The sequence below is a fragment of the Heptranchias perlo genome, chromosome 2 (assembly GCF_035084215.1).
Source record: "Heptranchias perlo isolate sHepPer1 chromosome 2, sHepPer1.hap1, whole genome shotgun sequence".
In the NCBI taxonomy this organism is placed as follows: domain Eukaryota; kingdom Metazoa; phylum Chordata; class Chondrichthyes; order Hexanchiformes; family Hexanchidae; genus Heptranchias; species Heptranchias perlo.
Window position 1 is genome coordinate 169,449,187 of NC_090326.1, and position 21,425 is coordinate 169,470,611.

Below are 21,425 nucleotides of genomic sequence, written 5' to 3' on the forward strand. Positions count from 1 at the left end.
TCCCTTTAATATCCCACCCCCCCACTCACTCCCCATTCCCTTTAATATCCCACCCTCCCGCTCACTCCCCATTCCCTTTAATATCCCACCCCCCCGCTCACTCCCCATTCCCTTTAATATCCCACCCCGCTGCTCACTCCCCATTCCCTTTAATATCCCACCCCCCCGCTCACTCCCCATTCCCTTTAATATCCCACCCTCCTGCTCACTCCCCATTCCCTTTAATATCCCACCCCCCCGCTCACTCCCCATTCCCTTTAATATCCCACCCCCCCGCTCACTCCCCATTCCCTTTAATATCCCACCCTCCCGCTCACTCCCCATTCCCTTTAATATCCCACCCCCCCGCTCACTCCCCATTCCCTTTAATATCCCACCCCGCCGCTCACTCCCCATTCCCTTTAATATCCCACCCTCCTGCTCACTCCCCATTCCCTTTAATATCCCACCCACCTGCTCACTCCCCATTCCCTTTAATATCCCACCCACCTGCTCACTCCCCATTCCCTTTAATATCCCACCCTCCTGCTCACTCCCCATATCATTTAATATCCCACCCTCCTGTTCACTCCCCATATCATTTAATATCCCACCCCCCTGCTCACTCCCCATTCCCTTTAATATCCCACCCTCCAGTCGAATCCCACTCTCCTGCTCATTCCCCTTAACCCTTTAATATCGCATCCAGTCTAATCCCACTCTCCTGCTCACTCCCTTTTCCCTTTAACATCCTGTTCACTCCCCATAGGCTATAATATTTCTATTTTTCAAGTGACCATCAAATTCCTTGTGTATGAATTTATGGACTCTGCTTCAGAAGCTTCGTTGAGGGTTCTATAACAAGGGGACATAGATTCAAGGTAAAAGGCGGGAGGTTTAGAGGGGATTTGAGAAAGAACTTTTTCACCCAGAGGGTGGTTGGAGTCTGGAACTCACTGCCTGAAAGGGTTGTGGAGGCAAGAACCCTCACAACATTCAAGAAGCATTTGGATGAGCACTTGAAATGCCATAGCATACAAGGCTACGGACCAAATGCTGGAATATGGGATTAGAGTAGACAGGGCTTGATGGCCGGCGCGGACATGATGGGCCGAAGGGCCTCTATCCGTGCTGTATAACTCTATGACTCTATGAGAAGCTCTGTGTGGCAGATACAGTTACAAATGTTTTCAACAGTTTATATAGAAAAACGTTCCACAGTGCTTCATAGGAGCGTAAGGAAAAATAAATCTCTAATCTCCTCCAGCTCGACAACCCCTCCAACTCTCTGTCCCCTGACTCTGGCAAATTGAGCAACCCCTCCATCCCTTCACCCAGTCATTGGTGGCTGTGCCTTCAACCGCCTAACTCCCAGTCTCTGGAATTCCCATCCCAAATAAATGTGATAAATGTGAAGTTATCCACTTCGGAAACAAAAACAGAAAGGCAGAGTATTATTTAAACAATGATAGGTTGGGAAATGTTGATGTACACAGGGACCTGGGTGTCCTTGTACACCAGTTACTGAAAGGAAACATGCAGGTGCAGCAAGCAGTTAGGGAGGCAGCTTGTATGTTGGCCTTCATTGCAAGAGGATTTGAGTACAGGAGCAAGGATGTCTTACTGCAGTTATACAGGGCCTTGGTGAGACCACACCTGGAGTATTGTGTTCAGTTCTGGTCTTCTTACCTAAGAAAGGATATACTTGCCATAGAGGGAGTGCAGCGAAGGTTCACCAGACTGATTCCTGGGATGACAGGACTGTCATATGAGGAGAGATTGGGTCGACTCGGCCTGTATTCACTCGAGTTTAGAAGAATGAGAGGGGATCTCATTGAAACGTATAAAATTCTGACAGGGCTGGACCGACTGGATGCAGGGAGAATGTTTCCCCTGGCTGGGGGGGGTCTAGAACGAGGGGTCACAGTCTCAGGATATGGGGCAGGACATTTAGGACTGAGATGAGGAGAAATTTCTTCACTCAGAGGGTGGTGAACCTGTGGAATTCTCTACCACAGGAGGCTGTGGAGGCCAAGTCACTTCATATATTTAACAAGGAGATGGATAGATTTCTAGAGACAAAAAGATCAAGGGGTATGGGGAGAGAGCGGGAATATGGTATTGAGATAGAGGATCAGCCATGATCATATTGAATGGCGGAGCAGGCTCGAAGGGCCAAATGAGCTACTCCTGCTCCTGTTTTCTATGTTTCTAACCCTTCTGCCTCTCCACTTCCCTCTATCCAAAAGTTTCCTATAGGCATAAAAAGAGAAGGGGTGGGGCCGATCAGGCACCAAAAAGGAGATCTACGCATGGAGACAGAGGGCATGGCCGAGGTACTAAATGTGTAAGGAAGAAGATGCTGCCAGCATCTCAGTAAAGGAAGATGTTGTTGAGATACTGGATGGGATAATAATTGATAAAGAGGAGGTACTAGAAGGGCTAGCTGTACTGAAAGTAGTTAAGTCACCCGGTCCGGATGGGATGCATTCTAGGTTGTTGAGGAAAGAACGGGTGGAAATTGCAGCGGTACTGGCCATAATCTCCCAAACAACCTTAGATACAGGGGTGGTGCTAGAATTCCGGGACAGAATTAGCAGTCACTTGGACAAGTGTGGATTGATTAGGGAAAGCCAGCATGGATTTGTTAAAGACAAATCGTGTTTAACTAATTTGATAGAGTTTTTTGCTGAGGTAACAGAGAGGGTTGATGAGGGCAATGCCGTTGATGTTGTGTAAATGGTCTTTCAAAAGGCGTTTGATAAAGTGCCACATGGTGGGTTTATCATCAACGTTGAAGCCCATGGAATAAAGGGGGCAGCAGCAGCATGGATACAGAATTGGCTAAATGACAGGAAACAGAGTAGTGGTGAACGGATGTTTTTTGGACTGGAGGGAGGTGTACAGTGGTGTTCCCCAGGGGTCGGTACTAGGACCACTGCTTTTCTTGATATATATTAATGACTTGGATGTACAGGGCACAATTTCCAAATTTGCAGATGACACAAAACTTGGAAGGGTAGTGAACAGTGAGGAGGATAGTGATGGACAGGCTGGTGGAATGGACGGACACGTGGCAGATGAAATTTAACACAGAAAAATGCGAAGTGGTACATTTCAGTAGGAAGAACGAGGAGAGGCACTAGAGGGCACAATTGTAAAAGGGGTAGAGGAACAGAGATCTGGGGGTATATGTGCACAAATCATTGAAAGTGGCAGGGCGGGTTGAGAAAGTGGTTAAAAAAGCATACGAGATATTGGGCTTTATAAATAGAGACATAGAGTACAAAAGCAAGGAAGTCATGATGAACCTTTATAAAACACTGGTTCGACCACAACTGGAGCATTGTGTCCAGTTCTGGGCACCGCACTTTAGGAAAGATGTGAAGGACCTTAGAGAGGGTGCAGAGGAGATTTACTAGAAACTAGTAAACTAGATAACTACCAGGATTGAGGGACTTTAGTTTCGTGGATAGACTGGAGAAGCTTGGGTTGTTTTTCTTGGAACAGAGAAGGTTGGGAGGAGATCTGATAGAAGTATTCAAAATCATGAAGGTTCTAGACAGAATAGATAGAGAGAAACTGTTCCCATTAGCGGAAGGGTCGAGAACCAGAGGACACAGGTTTAAGGTGATTGACAAAAGAACCCAAGGTGACGTGAGGAAAATCTTTTTTATACAGCGAGCGGTTAGGATCTGGAATACACTGCCAGGGCGGGGTGGTGGAGGCGGATTCAATCGTGGCTTTCAAATGGGAATTGGATAAGTACTTGAAAGGAAAAAATTTACAGAGGATAGGGCGGGGGAGTGGGATTAGCTGGATTGCTCTTGCATAGAGCCGGCACGGACTCGATGGTCCGAATGGCCTCCTTCCGTGCTGTAACCTTCCTATGATTTTTCCTTCAAGACCCCCTTTAAAAGCCATCTCTTTGAGCAAGCTTTTGGTCAGCCCTCCTAATATCTCTTTGACTCGGTCTCCTCACACCTCTGAAGGGCCTTGGGACATTCTACATTAGAATGGTACCAACAACTTGCACTTATATAGAGGCAAGTTGTTGATATTGATCCAGTATTTTACATTTACATAGCAGTTACAACTCGGAAACAGGCCATTCAGCCCAACCAGTTTGTGTGAGGTTTTACCCTCCGCACGAGTATTTATCCCTCCTGTTCCCATATCCCTGTTATCCCCTTTTCCTTCATCCTCCTATCCAATCTAATCTTGAGTCTTGAATATTGACATAGTTTCTGCCTCCACCACTGGATGATAATTGATAAACTGGTTAAACTTAAAACCCCCAGTGCGGATGGATTTTATCTGCACGTACTAAAAGAAGCTAGGGAAGAGATAGCGGAGGCACTATTACATATTTATAAAAACTCGTTTAGAAAACGATGTAGTGCCAGAGGTCTGGTAGGCAGCTAATGTGATTCCTATATTTAAAAAGGGAGATAGAACCAGTCCGGGGACCGATAGATCAGTTAGCTTAACGTTGCCCTCTCTCGCTCGCGCCCTCTCTCGCTCGCGCCCTCTCTCGCTCGCGCCCTCTCTCGCTCTCCCTCTTGCCTAGTGTGTTTTGTTCTCATGGGTATGAAACCTCCTGTAACAGCCCTGCAACACCCAAGATATTATTCAATACTTCTGAAACTCACTGGGTTAGTTAGTGATATTATAAATTGTGATTCTCAAGCAGAGTGAATGATTTCTGCAAATCAAGAAGGAAAGAGACTTGCATTTATATAGCGCCTTTCATGATTGAGAAAGTCCCAAAGCGCTTTACAGCCAATGAAGTACTTTTGAAGTGTACTCCCTGTTGTAACGTAGGAAACTTGGCAGCCAATTTGCGCACAGCAAGATCCCACACACAGCAATGAGATAAATGACCGGATGATCTGTTTTAATGATGTTGGTTGAGGGATAAATATTGGCCACGACACCAGGGAGAATCCCCAGCTCCTCCTCAAAATAGTGCCGTGGGATCTTTTGCGTCCACCTGAGAGACGTGGCCTCAGTTTAATGTCTCATCCGAAAGACAGTGCAGCGCTCCCTCAGTACTGCGCTGGTTATGTCTCTGGAGTGGGACTTGAACCCACGACTTTCTGACTCAGAGGTGAGTGTGCCACCGCTGATGCCGTGGGAGCTTTGGAAACCTGGAACCAAACACTTCCACATTGCCGAGTTTGATTCAGGTGAATGGTGTTAGCACATAGTGAGGTGTTTGTTTTGATAAAACGCTAAACGATGAGTGCCACAAAACACATTTAAATGGTAGTTGTCTGTCAGAAAAGTCACTTTGCCTTTCTCAGACATTTATTATATTACATTTTCTCATGAAGCCACTCCTGCAGCCGATCTGTTCAATGAATCATTCTCATCATTTCCTTCCCAATATTCTTGTCGATTGGATCCTCCCATTGGTTGGGATCCCTGCTCTGAGCCTCAGTTCAGTCCCTCCCATTGGTTGGGGTCTCTGGTCCTGGTCTCAGATCTGCCACTTCTGTCCCCCCCCACCTCCTGCTGTGTGGGTCTCCATCAGTCCCTGTCCTGCTCCTGTATGCTCTCCATTGTTTATCAGATAGTTTTCTCTTCTCCCTCTGCTCCTAAAGCCACTGGCTGTTGTTGTATTGCAGTTCCGTGTGTGATGATCACTGGCTGCGCCTTTGACCATTTTGGAGATCAGCCAGTGCTGTTTGCAGGTTATTTGACAGCGAAAGGGCATCACAGCCAAGCCTGGTCCTGTCCTTGCCCAGTGTCTACACACACATACATGCCCCTTCCAGCACATCGTGATCAGGAACAGAATCCCTGCCCCGTTTTATTTTTTTCCCTCCCTAGTCTGAGAACGCGGAGGAGCGTTGCTGGCCCCTCCCCTGTCATCCCAGGTGACGCTGAGCCAACTTAGAATGATGATGCGTTTGTGTATAAACAGAATATTTAAGTGCTATTGAAATGATCCAGTTTGCAAACAGGCCCCAGCTGCTCGCTCACCCAGTGTCACTGCCTGTGCTACTCGAGTCCTGTTCACTCTATTAAATCAATATTAAAGTCATTTCTTCTACTCTGAACTGTCCTCTCTCATTTCTCCTAAACTCTAAATTATATTCCTGACCTCTTTTCCTCCTCTCACTGTGACAAAATCAAGATTCATCACTCCACCTCCACTCTAACACATTCTTTCCCAGCGCCTCACGTCCCTCAATTTGCCCCCTTCTCCTGCAGACTACAGGCTGTAAAAACCAAGCTCGGTGTCACCTAATTACAAGCTTATTGATTGGCCTCACCGTCTGTCCAGCTCTTTTCGACCGTCTTGATGTCCTGTACTTTGGCCCTTCAAGTTTTATATCTGACAGCTTACTATTCATTATTATTCTCTGTTTAGAACTGTTCGTCTTTCCATTGGTTTAGTTAGTAATGTCCTGGCTCCTCCAGGTCTCCCGAATCTGTCCGTGACCTTTCATTGGGTATTGAGTGTTTCCGCGTGGTATTTAACTCACTTCCCTCTTGTGCCTGATTATGAACGATTGTCGGAATTTTTGAGCTGCATCCAATCCTCCTGTCGCTGCACGACCCGAGATACTTTTTAAAGCTTCAAAAGCTTTATTCAAAAGTATTTAGTAGCAATTGAAAGGCGTGTTTAGAATGCCTGACTCGGGCGGTAATTAAGTTACTTACAAGCCCTCAAGGGTGTTTTTATTTTCGTTGTGCTGCCTTTTGAAGTTTGAAAGTTAATTGCAGAAAGGGCATGTAATTGGCAAATGAATTTCAATATAGGTAAGTGTGAGGTGGTGCATTTTGGTAGGAATAATAAGGGGGCCACATACTGCTTGGATAATAAGAGTCTAAATGGGGTAGAGGAGCAGAGGGATCTGGGGGTACAGATACACAAATCACTAAAAGTAGTGATGCAGGTTAATAAGGCCATAAAAAAAGCAAACCAAGCACTGGGGTTCATTTCTAAAGGGATAGAATTGAAAATCGGAGAAGTTATCTAAACTTGTATGGAACCTTGGTTAGACCACACTTGTAGTACTGTGACCACTTCTAGTCTCCATATAGAGGCACTGGAGAAGGTGCAAAAAAGATCTACTAGGATGATACCAGAACTGAGAGCTTATAACTATCAGGAAAGATTGAACAGGCTGGGGCTCTTTTCTCCAGAAAAGAGAAGACTGAGGGGTGACCTGATAGAGGTTTTAAGATTATGAAAGGGTTCGATAGGGTAGACGTAGAGAAGATGTCTCCACTTGTCGGAGAGACCAGAACTAGAGGTCATAAATATAAGATAGTCAGTAATAAATCCAATAGGGAATTCAGGAGAAACTTCTTTACCCAGAGAGTGGTGAGAATGTGGAACTCGCTCCCACAAGGAGTAGTTGAGGTGAATAGCATAGATGCATTTAAGGGGAAGCTCGATAAACACATGAGGGAGAAAGGAATAGAAGGATATGCTGATAGGGTGAGATGAAGTAGGGAGGGAGGAGGCTCGTGTGGAGCATAAACACCAGCATGGACCTGTTGGGCCGAATGGCCTGTTTCTGTGCTGTCCATTCTATGTATGTAATTGTGGAAGCTTCAGTCTATTGCCAGGGAAATGACAGGACAGCGAACAGTGTACTATGGTAACACCGACTGACACTGCGGTGCTGTGGTGTGGGTTCTATTTCCCGAGCATACTGAATGTGGCCGGTGTACAGTTCAAGGACCTCCACCCACCGTCCAGAATGTCATTCCGAATGTGTGAATCTGTGAACAGGCTGTTCAAGGTAATGACAGCAGAGCCACCCCATGCTGTCCCTGTGCACACCTACTTACAGGGCTCACTAGAGCAGCAACCTTGGTCGATATTCTTTATTCCTTGTCCCCAGCCCAGGACACTGAAGCTACTTGTATTCCCGTAGGGCGATCATGTCTAAAATCGGCTCACTTGGGCATTGAACCAGCAACCTCCATGCTCTGTGTGACTCAGTACCACACCATTCCATCGGGGAGGCTGATTAGTAATTATTTTAAAGTAACTTTAGACACTGGAATGCTTTATCACAGGAAGTGGTTGAGGCTGAGACCATTGCTTCTCTTAAAGGAGAAGTAGATGAACATTTGAAGCAGAGGAAGACAAAACCATGGAGAGAACAGGACAAAGAGCCAGCACAGACGGGATGGACCGAATGGCCTCCTTCTGTGCTGGTGGGTGACTGTGAATTATAGAAAATGTTCTTTGATGACTGAACCATGATATAGTCTAACCACAGCCTCATTGGCTAACGGTATGTGTGGTTGGAGCATTATGGAATAATTTCCTTGGACGTGTCCAAATTGGTGTCTGTGAGTCTGCACGCCCAACGATCTGGCCCAAGAAGCCCAGGCAACTCTGTTTCTATTTCCACTTCAATTCCTTATTCACTGCTTTGTCCTGTTTGAATTTCATGGGCCTGAAGGTTTGGAAAGGGCTGTTGCCTCGTTGGTAACTCCTAAGTTCACTAATGTCCTTTAGGGAAGGAAACCTGCCGTCCTTACCCGGTCTGGGCCTATATGTGGCTCCGGTCCCACACCAATGTGGTTAACTCTTAACTGCCCTCCGAAGTGGCCTAGCAAGCCACTCAGTTGTAGTAAGCAGAAGAATGCAGCCTACCACCACCCTCTCGGCAACCAGGAACAGGCGATAAATGTCGGCCTTGCCAGCGATGCCCACATCCCGAGAATGAATAAAAAATACCAAAGTGTGTCAGTCAGTATCAGCAGCTTGAGGTATATCCACATTAATGGAAACAGGAGGTTCCATGGTACCTAAGGGGGCCCACATAGGCACTCCTTCTCTCCCTGCATCCTCCAATATACCTCAGTTCCCCTCCTTTGTTCTCTTTATTCCATGTGAGTGAGTCGTGAAACGCTCCACAGTTTCGCCAGGTGTACTTTTACGATTATCGATGTAAACTGTAACCAGTTTCCTGTTTCTATCTGTATTCTTTGCTCACATTAAAAAAAAATATTTTCTCCCGCTTTAAGTTCCTGCTACGGCCAAGAGGGAGGGGAACAGACCTGTGCCCCACCCCGTGCTGCTGTGTTCAGGGGTAGGATCACTCACTGAACCCCTCCCACTCCCCCAAAAAATCTCAGAACCTCCCCAGTTTGACCCTCTGGTCTGTGTTGAGTTAATTGATCTGCCGAGTAGTCGGCAGGGGTGATGTAAATGACCTCAGCGCCCCCGGGCTAGGGAGAAAAACATATTTAGCCAGGGTCTCCGCTCATTTTCCTGGAAGGTGCACATGCTCTCTTGACTAAGGGCATTATTGGGTCTGGCTGCATTCCTCCCTCACGGACAAACAGCCTGTTGGTCCTTGCTGTGAAGTGAACAATGGTTGGAGGCTTAAAGGATGTATGGAACCGAACCCCAGCAAATGTCTGCACCTTCAGAAGATGGGGGAGGAGATTCTGTATCAGGGCTTAAAGGGTTAAATTATGAGGACAGGCTGCATAAAGTTTAGATGGTTGAGGGGTGATCTAATCGAGGTGTTTAAAATGATAAAAGAATTCAATGGGGTAGACGCAGAGAAACTCTTTCCTCTGGTTGGGGGGAATCCAGAACAAGGGGGCACAATCTTAAAATTAGAGCTCGGCCGTTCAGGGTTGAAATCAGGAGGCACTTTTTCAAACAAAGGGGAGTGGAAATCTGGAACTCTCTCCCCCAAAAGGCTGTGGATACTGGGGGTCAATTGGAGCTTTCAAGACTGAGAGCGATAAATTTTTGTTGGGTAAGGGTATCGAGGGATATGGAGCAAAGGCAGGGTAAATGGAGTTGAGGGACAGATCAGCCCTGATCTAATTGAATGGCAGAGCAGGCCTGAGGCGCTGAATGGCTTTCTCCCGTTCCTGTGTTCCTAGATCACGTTAAAGGAGTTGCAGTACTGACGGGGTTAAGTCCAAATCTCCCTAACTCTAATACTTGAAAGCTGTGTGTATTGCACAACAGAGCCTTTATTGACAGCTTTTTGTTTCGCTCTCCCTCAGCATCTCGATGTACTGACTGCAAGAAGGCAAGCCGAAACATGGCCAGCGGATCAGTCGCCTGGAGACACAAAGGTGTGGGCAAAATTTTCCGTCTAATTTAAAGCCATCCGGCTCCTGACACTACACCTTCCGCTTGATCAAACATCGTTAATCACCGAACAGCGGAGGGATGTTTGCAGAGATCTTCACCGCAACCCCAGGCAGAGTGTATCCTCATCTGGAAATTATTTTATGAGGGTAAAAAACCTACTTCACGGACACCCAAGAACGGTTTGGAAACAGGCCTGCGAAGAACGAACTAGCTAACTGTCTCGGTAAGGATAGTCTCCCAGAACTATATGTGAGGAGACCCCGAATTACCGCACTCTGGGGAAAATCCCCTCCAAGAACAGCCATTCCGCACATCCAGTAGAGCAGGTTCCACGTGTTGGTTACCAGACTCGGCACGACAGCGGGGTAAACGTGTCCCTGGCCTGTGCTTAATACCCTCCTCCCAGCTTCAACAGTGCTGACTGGAATCCATTCTGTGGGGAGGGGGACACACCCATTTTCCCACCACTCCAGTGACTGTAAAACGCCTTTCAGCAACTGGTGTATCCTAACTACTCCCCCTTGTTTTTTGAACACTGGCTCCTGAGGAGGAGATGGGGGGGGGGGGGGGGGAATTTTGTTGGATTTGACTGATGCTGTAGTTTGATGCCTGAGAACAATAACAATGTTTATAGTCTCTCTGCACTTCCCCTCGATTGACTCGGGATACTTGAATGAATAATCTTCAGCGTTGCTTTCATTCCCTCCTTTTGGTTGGTATATACAAGGACACAAAGCGAGGAGCTGGGGACATTGGTTAAATATCGACACTGAGCTCGATTTGAGAACGAACGTTACAGCCGTGGCAGAAACCAGTGCTATCACGGACAGCATCATTCTGTTTTCTCTCTAAGGATATGTGACGAGACAACAGGAGCAGGAGTCCATTCACTTGGTTCTGTTGTGCTGACAGGGGGCGTTCCTTTTGGCTCAGAGGTATTTACAAGTGGTAAGTAGGCCCCCTCACCACCACCCCACACCCCCCTCCTCCCCAGCGTGTGGACAATCATGGCAGAACACAATGAGCTTCTGGCGGAGCTGCCACTGGTCGGGCAAATGACCACGCAGGAGCGTCTCAAGCATGCCCACAAACGGCGCACACAGCAGCTGAAAAAGTGGGCGCAGTTTGAGAAGGACACACAAGGTAAAAAGGCGAAGCTGGACAAAAAGAGAAGCAACAGAGGGCCGAAGAGAATCCGGTTCCCTGACAACGTCAGACTGCTGGAGGCAGCGTCCCGGAATGACGTCGAGGAAGGTAATGACCGTTGCTGTGTGTTAGCGGGGTCCTGGGGACGTTTGAGAGAAAGCGTTGACGGGAAACTCCCTGCAGCTAGCCAGTGGCAACTGCAGGTGCTTCACCAGGAAAAGGGTCTTTCTGTTCTCAGGGGTCAAGGGGAAGGGACAAGCCCACGACGAAGGACACAACCAAGCTCGAAGAGAGCGGAGATAGAGTGAAGGATGACACCAAGCTAGGGTTTTAAAATCCTGTAGATTGTAGGAGGAAGAGCAGACCGAGGAAAGGGAGGAGTTCCACTGGGAAAGAATGAGTGCGAGTAGGAGACAATCCAATATACTGCACTTAAATGAAACATATATCATATAATCACATCATGGTGTTGGGTAAAAATGGAATACATTTAAATAGGGACAAGGCTGTGAAGCTGTGCAAAGCTAATTATTTAAACTAGATTCCAACGGGAAAGAGGAGGACGATGGGACAAGAGGGCTGTTTCTTGGAATGTGCCCATGACATGGAGACTTGCCTCTCATGAGTGCACATGTGGTACAAGAATACAGTAAGTGCCTCTGACGACCATCGAGGTGGGGTGGGGTGCGGCAAATGGCCCCTGACCTGGGGGTGGGGGACCCACTGCTGCTAATCACAATCACTGCTGGAAATGTGGGTGTCCACATCAGGTCAGGCTCAACTATTACCAGACCAGGAACACTGTCCAGTGAAAAATCGCCCTCGGACGAGGTACCGGAAGGATGCCAACTTCTGTGGCACCGTGCCCGGCATGGGTCAGTGCCTTCAGGAAAGGAGGGAGAAAAAAAAGAGGAGAAATACTCAGCGACCAAGCACTGATCAGGATCGTTACAACAATACTAATAGAGTGTAAGGCACAGGGACGGGAGCTGGAGGGTTAAGTGAGGATTGAGGAAGTGGATGTAAACAGCAACGAGTCGTAATCCTAAACAACATTAGTATTGGTACATTTTAACTCTGATTCTAGGAGACTGGCATTGACAAGCCTGTATCTGGGAGACTGGCGTTTACACGCCTGAATCCAGCTCCCTTATCCCAGCCACAGGCTCATCGAGCCAGTACTGCACTGGCACCAGTATCAAAGCAGCTTTTAATGGAAACCCAGTCTAATCCTAGTTTAATTAAGCTGCCTACAGTGCTACCACCTGTCCCTATGTTCCCCGGCACTGCTGGCCCCATGGACCTCACAAAATGCCTGCATACTTGGTATGTGTTGCATTGTGGAAAACCCCCTCACTCCCACTCTAATTTGAAGGAAAGGGGAGTGGAAACAGGGCGAGAGTGGGACGACTGCTGGTGTAGAGGGAAAATACCAACACGGACTGGTTGGATGGTGTGTCCTGTTTCTGTGTAATTCTATGGTCCTTGAGGAGTCTTAGTGATAAATCAGCAGTGATCTGTATCAGTAATACACCGACAGATTGTGCCTCCTGATTATCTGATGGAAATGGTGCTAGGCAGACTGCAATTAGTTCTTCCTATTTCTCCTTCCAAAAGCAACAAAGGCATCCTTTTAAATCGCCAGACAATCAAACGTTGGGTTCTGCTGCTTCACTCTCATAGCGACAATGTTCCCACACTTCTCAACACTCCCACTGTTGACCCTTTCGTGCAGCTGTGACACTATCCCCTTCCCCCTCCTGGCTGGCTCAGTTAATGAGGGTCAGGTTCTGCTGCTCCTGATTCCTAACCGCTGACCCCTTTTGGAATACAAGTGTCGGGCGAGGATGCGATTGGGCCTGGCCTCGCTGCCCATTGAATGGCTTTGCCGATGCTCAGTGTCCAGATTCGCACACAGAGAATGGTCCCTTGGGTGAGGCACTGGAGGGCGAACCTAGGAGCAGACACCTCCAGTAAACGGGGAATGGGCGGGAGGAAATATCTGTGGCCTGTTCTTACATTTCTGAGGGAGAGGTTTGGTTGAATCAGGCTGCAGGATTGTTTATTATTTCCGGTACCGCCCAAGTGAAGAGCCTGAGCTGTCCTGCGAATCGCGTCACAGAGGCAATGACTAAGATTTAAACACACATCTCTGCAAACTCTGTGTGCTGTGTGTGTGTGTGTGTGCTGTGTGTGTGTGCTGTGTGTGTGTGTGTGTGCTGTGTGTGTGTGCGTGTGTAGGAAACACACACTTCCCATCAAGTTTACCCTGAGTACTAACATGCTGGACAGAGGGTGGCGTTTGGCACTATAAGTGTAGGCAACAGCTGCTTCTGATAGCTGAGCTCCAATAAATATGGACTCTCTTAGTTACATCACCAGTATGATTTTTTTTTTGCCTTTTTCCCTTAGTCTTGGTATTGTAATACAGCTCAGTGTTAATCACCCCTTCCATTGTTCACTGGCTAAATGTGGCAGCCTGTGTGATCCTGATCAGAAGTTTGCAGATTCACTGCCAATCTGTGCTGAGTTAGCTGCTCTCTGCTGGGTGGCGAAGGGTCTGCTAAATATTCCAGGCTGAGGGAAAAGTCACCTTCGATTCCTGATCTTGATTAGAGAAACAGGAGAAGGCCATTTGCTCCATACCCCTTAATACCCTTACCTAATAAAAATCTATTTATCTCTGTTTTGAAATTTTCAATTGACCCCCAGCCTCAACAGCTTTTTGGGGGAGAGAGTTCCAGAATTCCACTCCCCTTTGTGTGAAGAAGTGCTTCCTGACATCACCCCTGAACGGCCGAGCTCTAATTTTAAGATTGTGCCCCCTTGTTCTGGACTCTCCCACCACTTAGATTGCTTCACCAGCTTGGTTCAATTGGTCGCACTCTCACCTCTGAGTCAGAAGCTCGTGGGTTCAAGTCCTACTCCAGAGATTTGAGCGCATAATCCAGGCTGACACTCTAGTGCAGCTCTGAGGGAGAGCTGCGCAATCTTTAACAACAACAACTTGCATTTATATAGCACCTTTACGAAAACATCCCAAGGCGCTTCACAGGAGCATAATCAGACAAAAATTGACACTAAGCCGCATGAGATATTAGGACAGGTGATTGAAAGCTTTGTCAAAGAGGTAGGTTTTAAGGAGAGTCTTTTTTTTATTCATTCATGGGATGTGGGCGTCGCTGGCAAGGCCAGCATTTATTGCATCCCCAATTGCCCTTGAGAAGGTGGTGGTGAGCTGCCGCCTTGAACCAATGCAGTCCGTGTGGTGAAGGTTCTCCCACAGTGCTGTTAGGTAGGGAGTTCCAGGATTTTGACCCAGCGATGATGAAGGAACGGCGATATATTTCCAAGTTGGGATGGCGTGTGACTTAGAGGGGAACGTGCAGGCGGTAATGATTCCCATGTGCCTGTTGCCCTTGTCCTTCTAGGTGGTAGGGGTCGTGGGTTTGGGAAGTGCTGTCGTAGAAACCTTTGCGAGTTGCTGCAGTGCATCCTGTGAATGGTACACACTGCAGCCACTGTGCGCTGGTGGCGGAGGGAATTAATGGAATTAATGTTTAAGATGGTGGACGGGGTGCCAGTCAAACGGGCTGCTTTGTCCTGGATGGTGTCGAGCTGCGCTCATCCAGGCAAGTGGAGAGTATTCCATCACACTCCTGACTTGTGCCTTGTAGATGGTGGAAAGGCTTTGGGATGTCAGGAGGTGAGTCACTCACCGCAGATACCAGCCTCTGACCTGCTCTTGTAGCCACAGTATTTATGTGGCTAGTCCAGTTAAATTTCTGGCCAATGGTGATGACAAGGATGTTGATGGTGGGGGATTCGGCGATGGTAATGCCGTTGAATGTCAAGGGGGAAGTGGTTAGACTCTCTCTTGTTGGAGATGGTCATTGCCTGGCACTTATCTGGTGCGAATGTTACTTGCCACTTATGAGCCCAAGCCTGGATGTTGTCCAGGTCTTGCTGCATGCGGGCACAGATTGCTTCATTATCTGATGGGTTGAGAATGGAAGTGAACCTTAAGGGAGGAGAGAGAGGTAAAGAGGCGAAGAGATTTAGAAAGGGAATTCCAGAGCTTAGTGCCTAGGCAGCTGAAGTCACGGCTGTCAGTGGTGGGGTGAAGGGAATGGGTGATGCTGAAGATTTCAGAATTGGAGGAATGCAGAGATCTCAGAGAGTTGTAGGACTTGGGGATGTCACAGAGATAGGGAGGAGCGAGGCCATGAAGGGATTTGAACACGAGGATGAGAATTTTAAATTTGAGGCATTGCTGGAATGGGAGCCAATGTACATCAGGTGATGGATGAACGGGACTTGGTGTGAGTTAGGATACGGGCAGCAGAGTTTTGGATGAGCTGAAGTTTGCGGAGGGTGGAAGATGGGAGGCCGGCCTGGAGAGCGTCGGAATAGTCGAGTCCAGAGGTAACAAAGGCATGGATGAGGGTTTCAGCAGTGGATGAGCTGAGGCAGGGGCGGAGATTGGCAATATAACGGAGGTGGAAGTAGTAGGTCTTTGTGATGGAGAAGATATGGGGTCATAAGCTCAGCTCAAGGTCAAATATGATGCCGAGGCTAAACAGCATTATTCAACCTGAGACAGCGGCCATGGAGGGGGATGGAATCAGTGACAAGGGTACAGAGTTTGTGACGGGGGGGGGGGTCTTCCCAATATTTAATTGGAAGAAAATTCGGTTCATCCAGGACTGGATGTCGGACAAGCAGTCTGACAACACAGAGCCAGTGGAGGGGTCTGAGGGAGGTGGAGATGAGGTAGAGCTGGGTGTCGTCAGCGTACATGTGGAATCTGACATTGTGTCTTCGGATGATGTCACCGAGGGGCAGCATGTAGATGAGGAATAGGAAGGGGCCAAGGATTGATCCTCGGGGGACTCCAGAGGTAACGGTGCGGGAGCGGGAAGAGAAGCCATTGCAGGTGATTCTCTGGCTACGACTGGATAAGAATGGAGCCAGGCGAGTGCAGTCCCCACCCAGCTGGACGATGGAGGAGAGGTGTTGGAGGAGGATGGTGTGGTCAACCATGTCCAGAAGGATGAGGAGGGATAGTTTACCATCGTCACAGTCACATAGGATGTCATTTGATAAGGGCCTTTTCAGTAGTGTGGCAGGGGTGGAAACCTGATTGGAGGGATTCAAACATGGAGTTGCGCGAAAGATGGGTACGGATTTGGGAGGTGACAATACGTTTGAGGACTTTGTAGAGGAAAGGGAGGTTGGAGATGGGGCAGTGGTTGGCAAAGACAGAGGGGTCGAGGGTGGGTTTTTAGAGGATGTGATGATGGCAGTTTTGAAGAGGAGGAGGACAATACCTGAGGAGAGGGAGCCGTTAACAATATCAGCTAACATGGGGGCCAGGAAGGGAAGTTGGGTGGTCAGCAGTTTAGTGGGAATAGGGGGTCGAAAGAGCAATTGGTGCAATAAATGTTCACTAAGCCATGGCCTCATCTTCCTGTACAACTGGACATTAAAGATTGCAGGGCACTATTCAAAGAAGACCGAGGAGCTTTCTTGACGTCCTGACCAGTATCCTTTCCTGAACCAACAGCACCAAAAACCGGATTAACTGGGCATTCATCTCATTGCTGTTTATGGGACTTCACTGTGTGAAAATTAGTGCCAGATTCACACAATGCACACTGTAATTCATTGTATATTAAACATTTTGGGATGTTCCTGAGGAGTGTGATAAGCAAATTCTACTTAAGTCCTTTCCCCTGATGGCTGCTGAAAAGCCTTTGAGTGGGTGGTGCATGACAACAGAATTGGGCTTGATTGTCGATTAGCTTGCCAACTTTGTCACGGTCGTACGTCACATTACCACCTGAGTGCAGGACTGGTGGGCTACCAGCACCAGTCAGCACCTTAATCAAAGAGGAGGCAGAAAATGAGAGGAACAAAACTAAATGTACTATCACAGGTCGGCAGGGGAATAGATGAGATAAATGAGCAGTTTTTGTTTACGAGGGACTAAGGCCGGTCACATTAGAGAGTTAATAGTAAGCGGGTAGAGGCAGTACTTGTTGATGGGTTGTATGATATCGACGACGGGCAGCCTGGAGCCTAAACTGGAAACAATTTCAAGATCAAGATGGTAAGTTCATAATCAGATCTTTCTGATATGGTACTGTGATCATAATGAGCTGTAATGCTCTGATTACAATCAGTGCTATCTGATCACCTGTGACACATTGATTGTAACAAGTACTATCATAGAATCATAGAAGTTACAACATGGAAACAGGCCCTTCGGCCCAACATGTCCATGTCGCCCAGTTTATACCACTAAGCTAGTCCCAATTGCCTGCACTTGACCCATATCCCTCCATACCCATCTTCCCCATGTAACTGTCCAAATGCTTTTTAAAAGACAAAATTGTACCCGCCTCCACTACTGCCTCTGGCAGCTCGTTCCAGACACTCACCACCCTTTGAGTGAAAAAATTGCCCCTCTGGATCCTTTTGTATCTCTCCCCTCTCACCTTAAATCTGTGCCCCCTCGTTATAGACTCCCCTACCTTTGGGAAAAGATTTTGACTATCGACCTTATCTATGCCCCTCATTATTTTATAGACTTCTATAAGATCACCCCTTAACCTCCTACTCTCCAGGGAATAAAGTCCCAGTCTGTCTAACCTCTCCCTGTAAGTCAAACCATCAAGTCCCGGTAGCATCCTAGTAAATCTTTTCTGCACTCTTTCTAGTTTAATAATATCCTTTCTATAATAGGGTGACCAGAACTGTACACAGTACTCCAAGTGTGGCCTCACCAATGCCCTGTACAACTTCAACAAGACATCCCAACTCCTGCATTCAATGTTCTGACCAATGAAACCAAGCATGCTGAATGCCTTCTTCACCACCCTATCCACCTGTGACTCCACTTTCAAGGAGCTATGAATCTGTACTCCTAGATCTCTTTGTTCTATAACTCTCCCCAACGCCCTACCATTAACGGAGTAGGTCCTGGCCCGATTCGATCTACCAAAATGCATCACCTCACATTTATCTAAATTAAACTCCATCTGCCATTCATCGGCCCACTGGCCCAATTTATCAAGATCCCGTTGCAATCCTAGATAACCTTCTTCACTGTCCACAATGCCACCAATCTTGGTGTCATCTGCAAACTTACTAACCATGCCTCCTAAATTCTCATCCAAATCATTAATATAAATAACAAATAACAGCGGACCCAGCACCGATCCCTGAGGCACACCGCTGGACACAGGCATCCAGTTTGAAAAACAACCCTCGACAACCACCCTCTGTCTTCTGTCGTCAAGCCAATTTTGTATCCAATTGGCTACCTCACCTTGGATCCCATGAGATTTAACCTTATGTAACAACCTACCATGCGGTACCTTGTCAAATGCTTTGCTGAAGTCCATGTAGACCACGTCTACTGCACAGCCCTCATCTATCTTCTTGGTTACCCCTTCAAAAAACTCAATCAAATTCGTGAGACATGATTTTCCTCTCACAAAACCATGCTGACTGTTCCTAATCAGTCCCTGCCTCTCCAAATGCCTGTAGATCCTGTCTCTCAGAATACCCTCTAACAACTTACCCACTACAGATGTCAGGCTCACTGGTCTGTAGTTCCCAGGCTTTTCCCTGCCGCCCTTCTTAAACAAAGGCACAACATTTGCTACCCTCCAATCTTCAGGCACCTCACCTGTAGCGGTGGATGATTCAAATATCTCTGCTAGGGGACCCGCAATTTCCTCCCTAACCTCCCATAACGTCCTGGGATACATTTCATCAGGTCCCGGAGATTTATCTACCTTGATGCGCGTTAAGACTTCCAGCACCTCCCTCTCTGTAATATGTACACTCCTCAAGACATCACTATTTATTTCCCCAAGTTCCCTAACATCCATGCCTTTCTCAACCGTAAATACCGATGTGAAATATTCATTCAGGATCTCACCCATCTCTTGTGGTTCCGCACATCGATGACCTTGTTGATCCTTAAGAGGCCCTACTCTCTCCCTAGTTACCCTTTTGCCCTTTATGTATTTGTAGAAGCTCTTTGGATTCACCTTTGCCTGATCTGCCAAAGCAATCTCATATCCCCTTTTTGCCCTCCTGATTTCTCTCTTAACTCTACTCCGGCAATCTCTATACTCTTCAAGGGATCCACTTGATCCCAGCTGCCTATGCATGTCATATGCCTCCTTCTTCTTTTTGACTAGTGCCTCAATCTCCCGAGTCATCCAAGGTTCCCTACTTCTACCAGCCTTGCCCTTCACTTTATAAGGAATGTGCTTACACTGAACCCTGGTTAACACACTTTTGAAAGCCTCCCACTTACCAGACGTCCCTTTGCCTGCCAACAGACTCTCCCAATCAACTTCTGAAAGTTCATGTCTAATACCATCAAAATTGGCCTTTCCTCAATTTAGAATTTTAACTTTTGGGCCAGACCTATCCTTCTCCATAGCTATCTTAAAACTAATGGAATTATGATCACTGGTCCCAAAGTGATCCCTCACTAACACTTCTGTCACCTGCCCTTCCTTATTTCCCAAGAGGAGGTCAAGTTTTGCCCCCTCTCTAGTCGGGCCATCCACATACTGAATGAGAAATTCCTCCTGAATACACTCAACAAATTTCTCTCCATCCAAGCCCCTAATGCTATGGCTGTCCCAGTCAATGTTGGGAAAGTTAAAGTCCCCTACTATTACCACCCTATTTTTCTTGCAGCTGTCTGTAATCTCCTTACATATTTGCTCCTCAATTTCCCGTTGACTATTTGGGGGTCTGTAGTACAATCCTATCAAAGTGATCTCTCCCTTCTTATTTTTCAGTTCTACCCATATGGACTCAGTGGGCGAACCCTCGGATATATCCCCTCTCACTACTGCCGTGATGTTCTCCCTAATCAAGAACGCAACTCCCCCTCCTCTCTTACCTCCTGCTCTATCTTTCCTATAGCATCTGTACCCTGGAACATTGAGCTGCCAGTCCTGCCCCTCCCTTAGCCATGTTTCAGTAATAGCTATAACATCCCAGTCCCATGTACCCATCCATGCCCTGAGTTCATCTGCCTTGCCCATCAGACTTCTTGCATTGAAATAAATGCAGTTTAATCTAGTCTTCCCTTGGTCTTTGCCCTGCTTTCTCAGACCATCTGTCCGGTCATGTTCTGTATACTCTCCCTTACTGCCTTTTGTTTCTGTCACCACTTTATTTCCCACTGACTTCCTGCATCGGTTCCCATCCCCCTGCCACATTAGTTTAAACCCTCCCCAACAGCACTAGCAAACACTCCCCCTAGGACATTGGTTCCAGTCCTGCCCAGATGCAGACCGTCCAATTTGTACTGGTCCCACCTCCCCCAGAACCGGTTCCAATGGCCCAGGAATTTGAATCCCTCCCTCTTGCACCATCTCTCAAGCCACGTATTCATCTTAGCTATCCTGTCATTCCTACTCTGACTAGCCCGTGGCACTGGTAGCAATCCTGAGATTACTACCTTTGAGGTCCTACTCTTTAGTTTAACTCCTAACTCCCTAAATTCAGCTTGTAGGACCTCATCCTGTTTTTTACCTATATCGTTGGTGCCTATATGCACCACGACAACTGGCTGTTCACCCTCCCCCTCCAGAATGTCCTGCAGCCGCTCCGAGACATCCTTGACCCTTGCACCAGGGAGGCAACATACCATCCTGGAGTCTCGGTTGCGTCCGCAGAAACGCCTGTCTATTCCCCTTACAATCGAGTCCCCTATCACTATAGCTCTGCCACTCTTTTTCCTGCCCTCCTGTGCAGCAGAGCCAGCCACGGTGCCATGAACCTGGCCACTGCCACCTTCCCCTGGTGAGCCATCTCCGCCAACAGTATCCAAAACGGTATACCTGTTTTGGAGGGAGATGACCGCAGGGGACCCCTGCACTGCCTTCCTACTCTTCCTCTGTCTGTTGGTCACCCATTCACTATCTCCCTCAGTAATTTTTATCTGCGGTGTGACCAACTCACTGAACGTGCTATCCACGACTTTCTCAGCATCGCGGATGCTCCAAAGTGAGTCCATCCGCAGCTCCAGAGCCGTCAAGCGGTCAAACAATAGCTGCAGCTGGACACACTTCCCGCAGGTGAAGGAATCAGGGATACAGGAAGGAGCCCTGAATTCCCACATCCCACAAGAGGAACATGACACGGCGCTGGGATCTCCTGCCAT

General features: G+C 47.6%; 2 protein-coding genes across 3 annotated transcripts in view; both read left to right on the forward strand.

Annotated features, from left to right (window-relative positions):
- ppp1r16a (protein phosphatase 1, regulatory subunit 16A) overlaps positions 1 to 21,425 on the forward strand; it is a 187,082-nt gene that overhangs the window by 87,822 nt on the left and 77,835 nt on the right. For both annotated transcript variants that reach the window (XM_067969143.1, XM_067969133.1), the window contains one exon: positions 9,985 to 11,329. In XM_067969143.1, coding sequence (XP_067825244.1) covers positions 11,083 to 11,329 — 247 coding nt within the window. In that variant the 5' untranslated portion in view covers positions 9,985 to 11,082. The remainder of the gene's footprint in view (positions 1 to 9,984; positions 11,330 to 21,425) is intronic.
- Positions 1 to 21,425, forward strand: part of LOC137300050 (fucolectin-1-like) — a 433,112-nt gene that overhangs the window by 41,791 nt on the left and 369,896 nt on the right. The gene's annotated exons all lie outside the window — the stretch shown is intronic.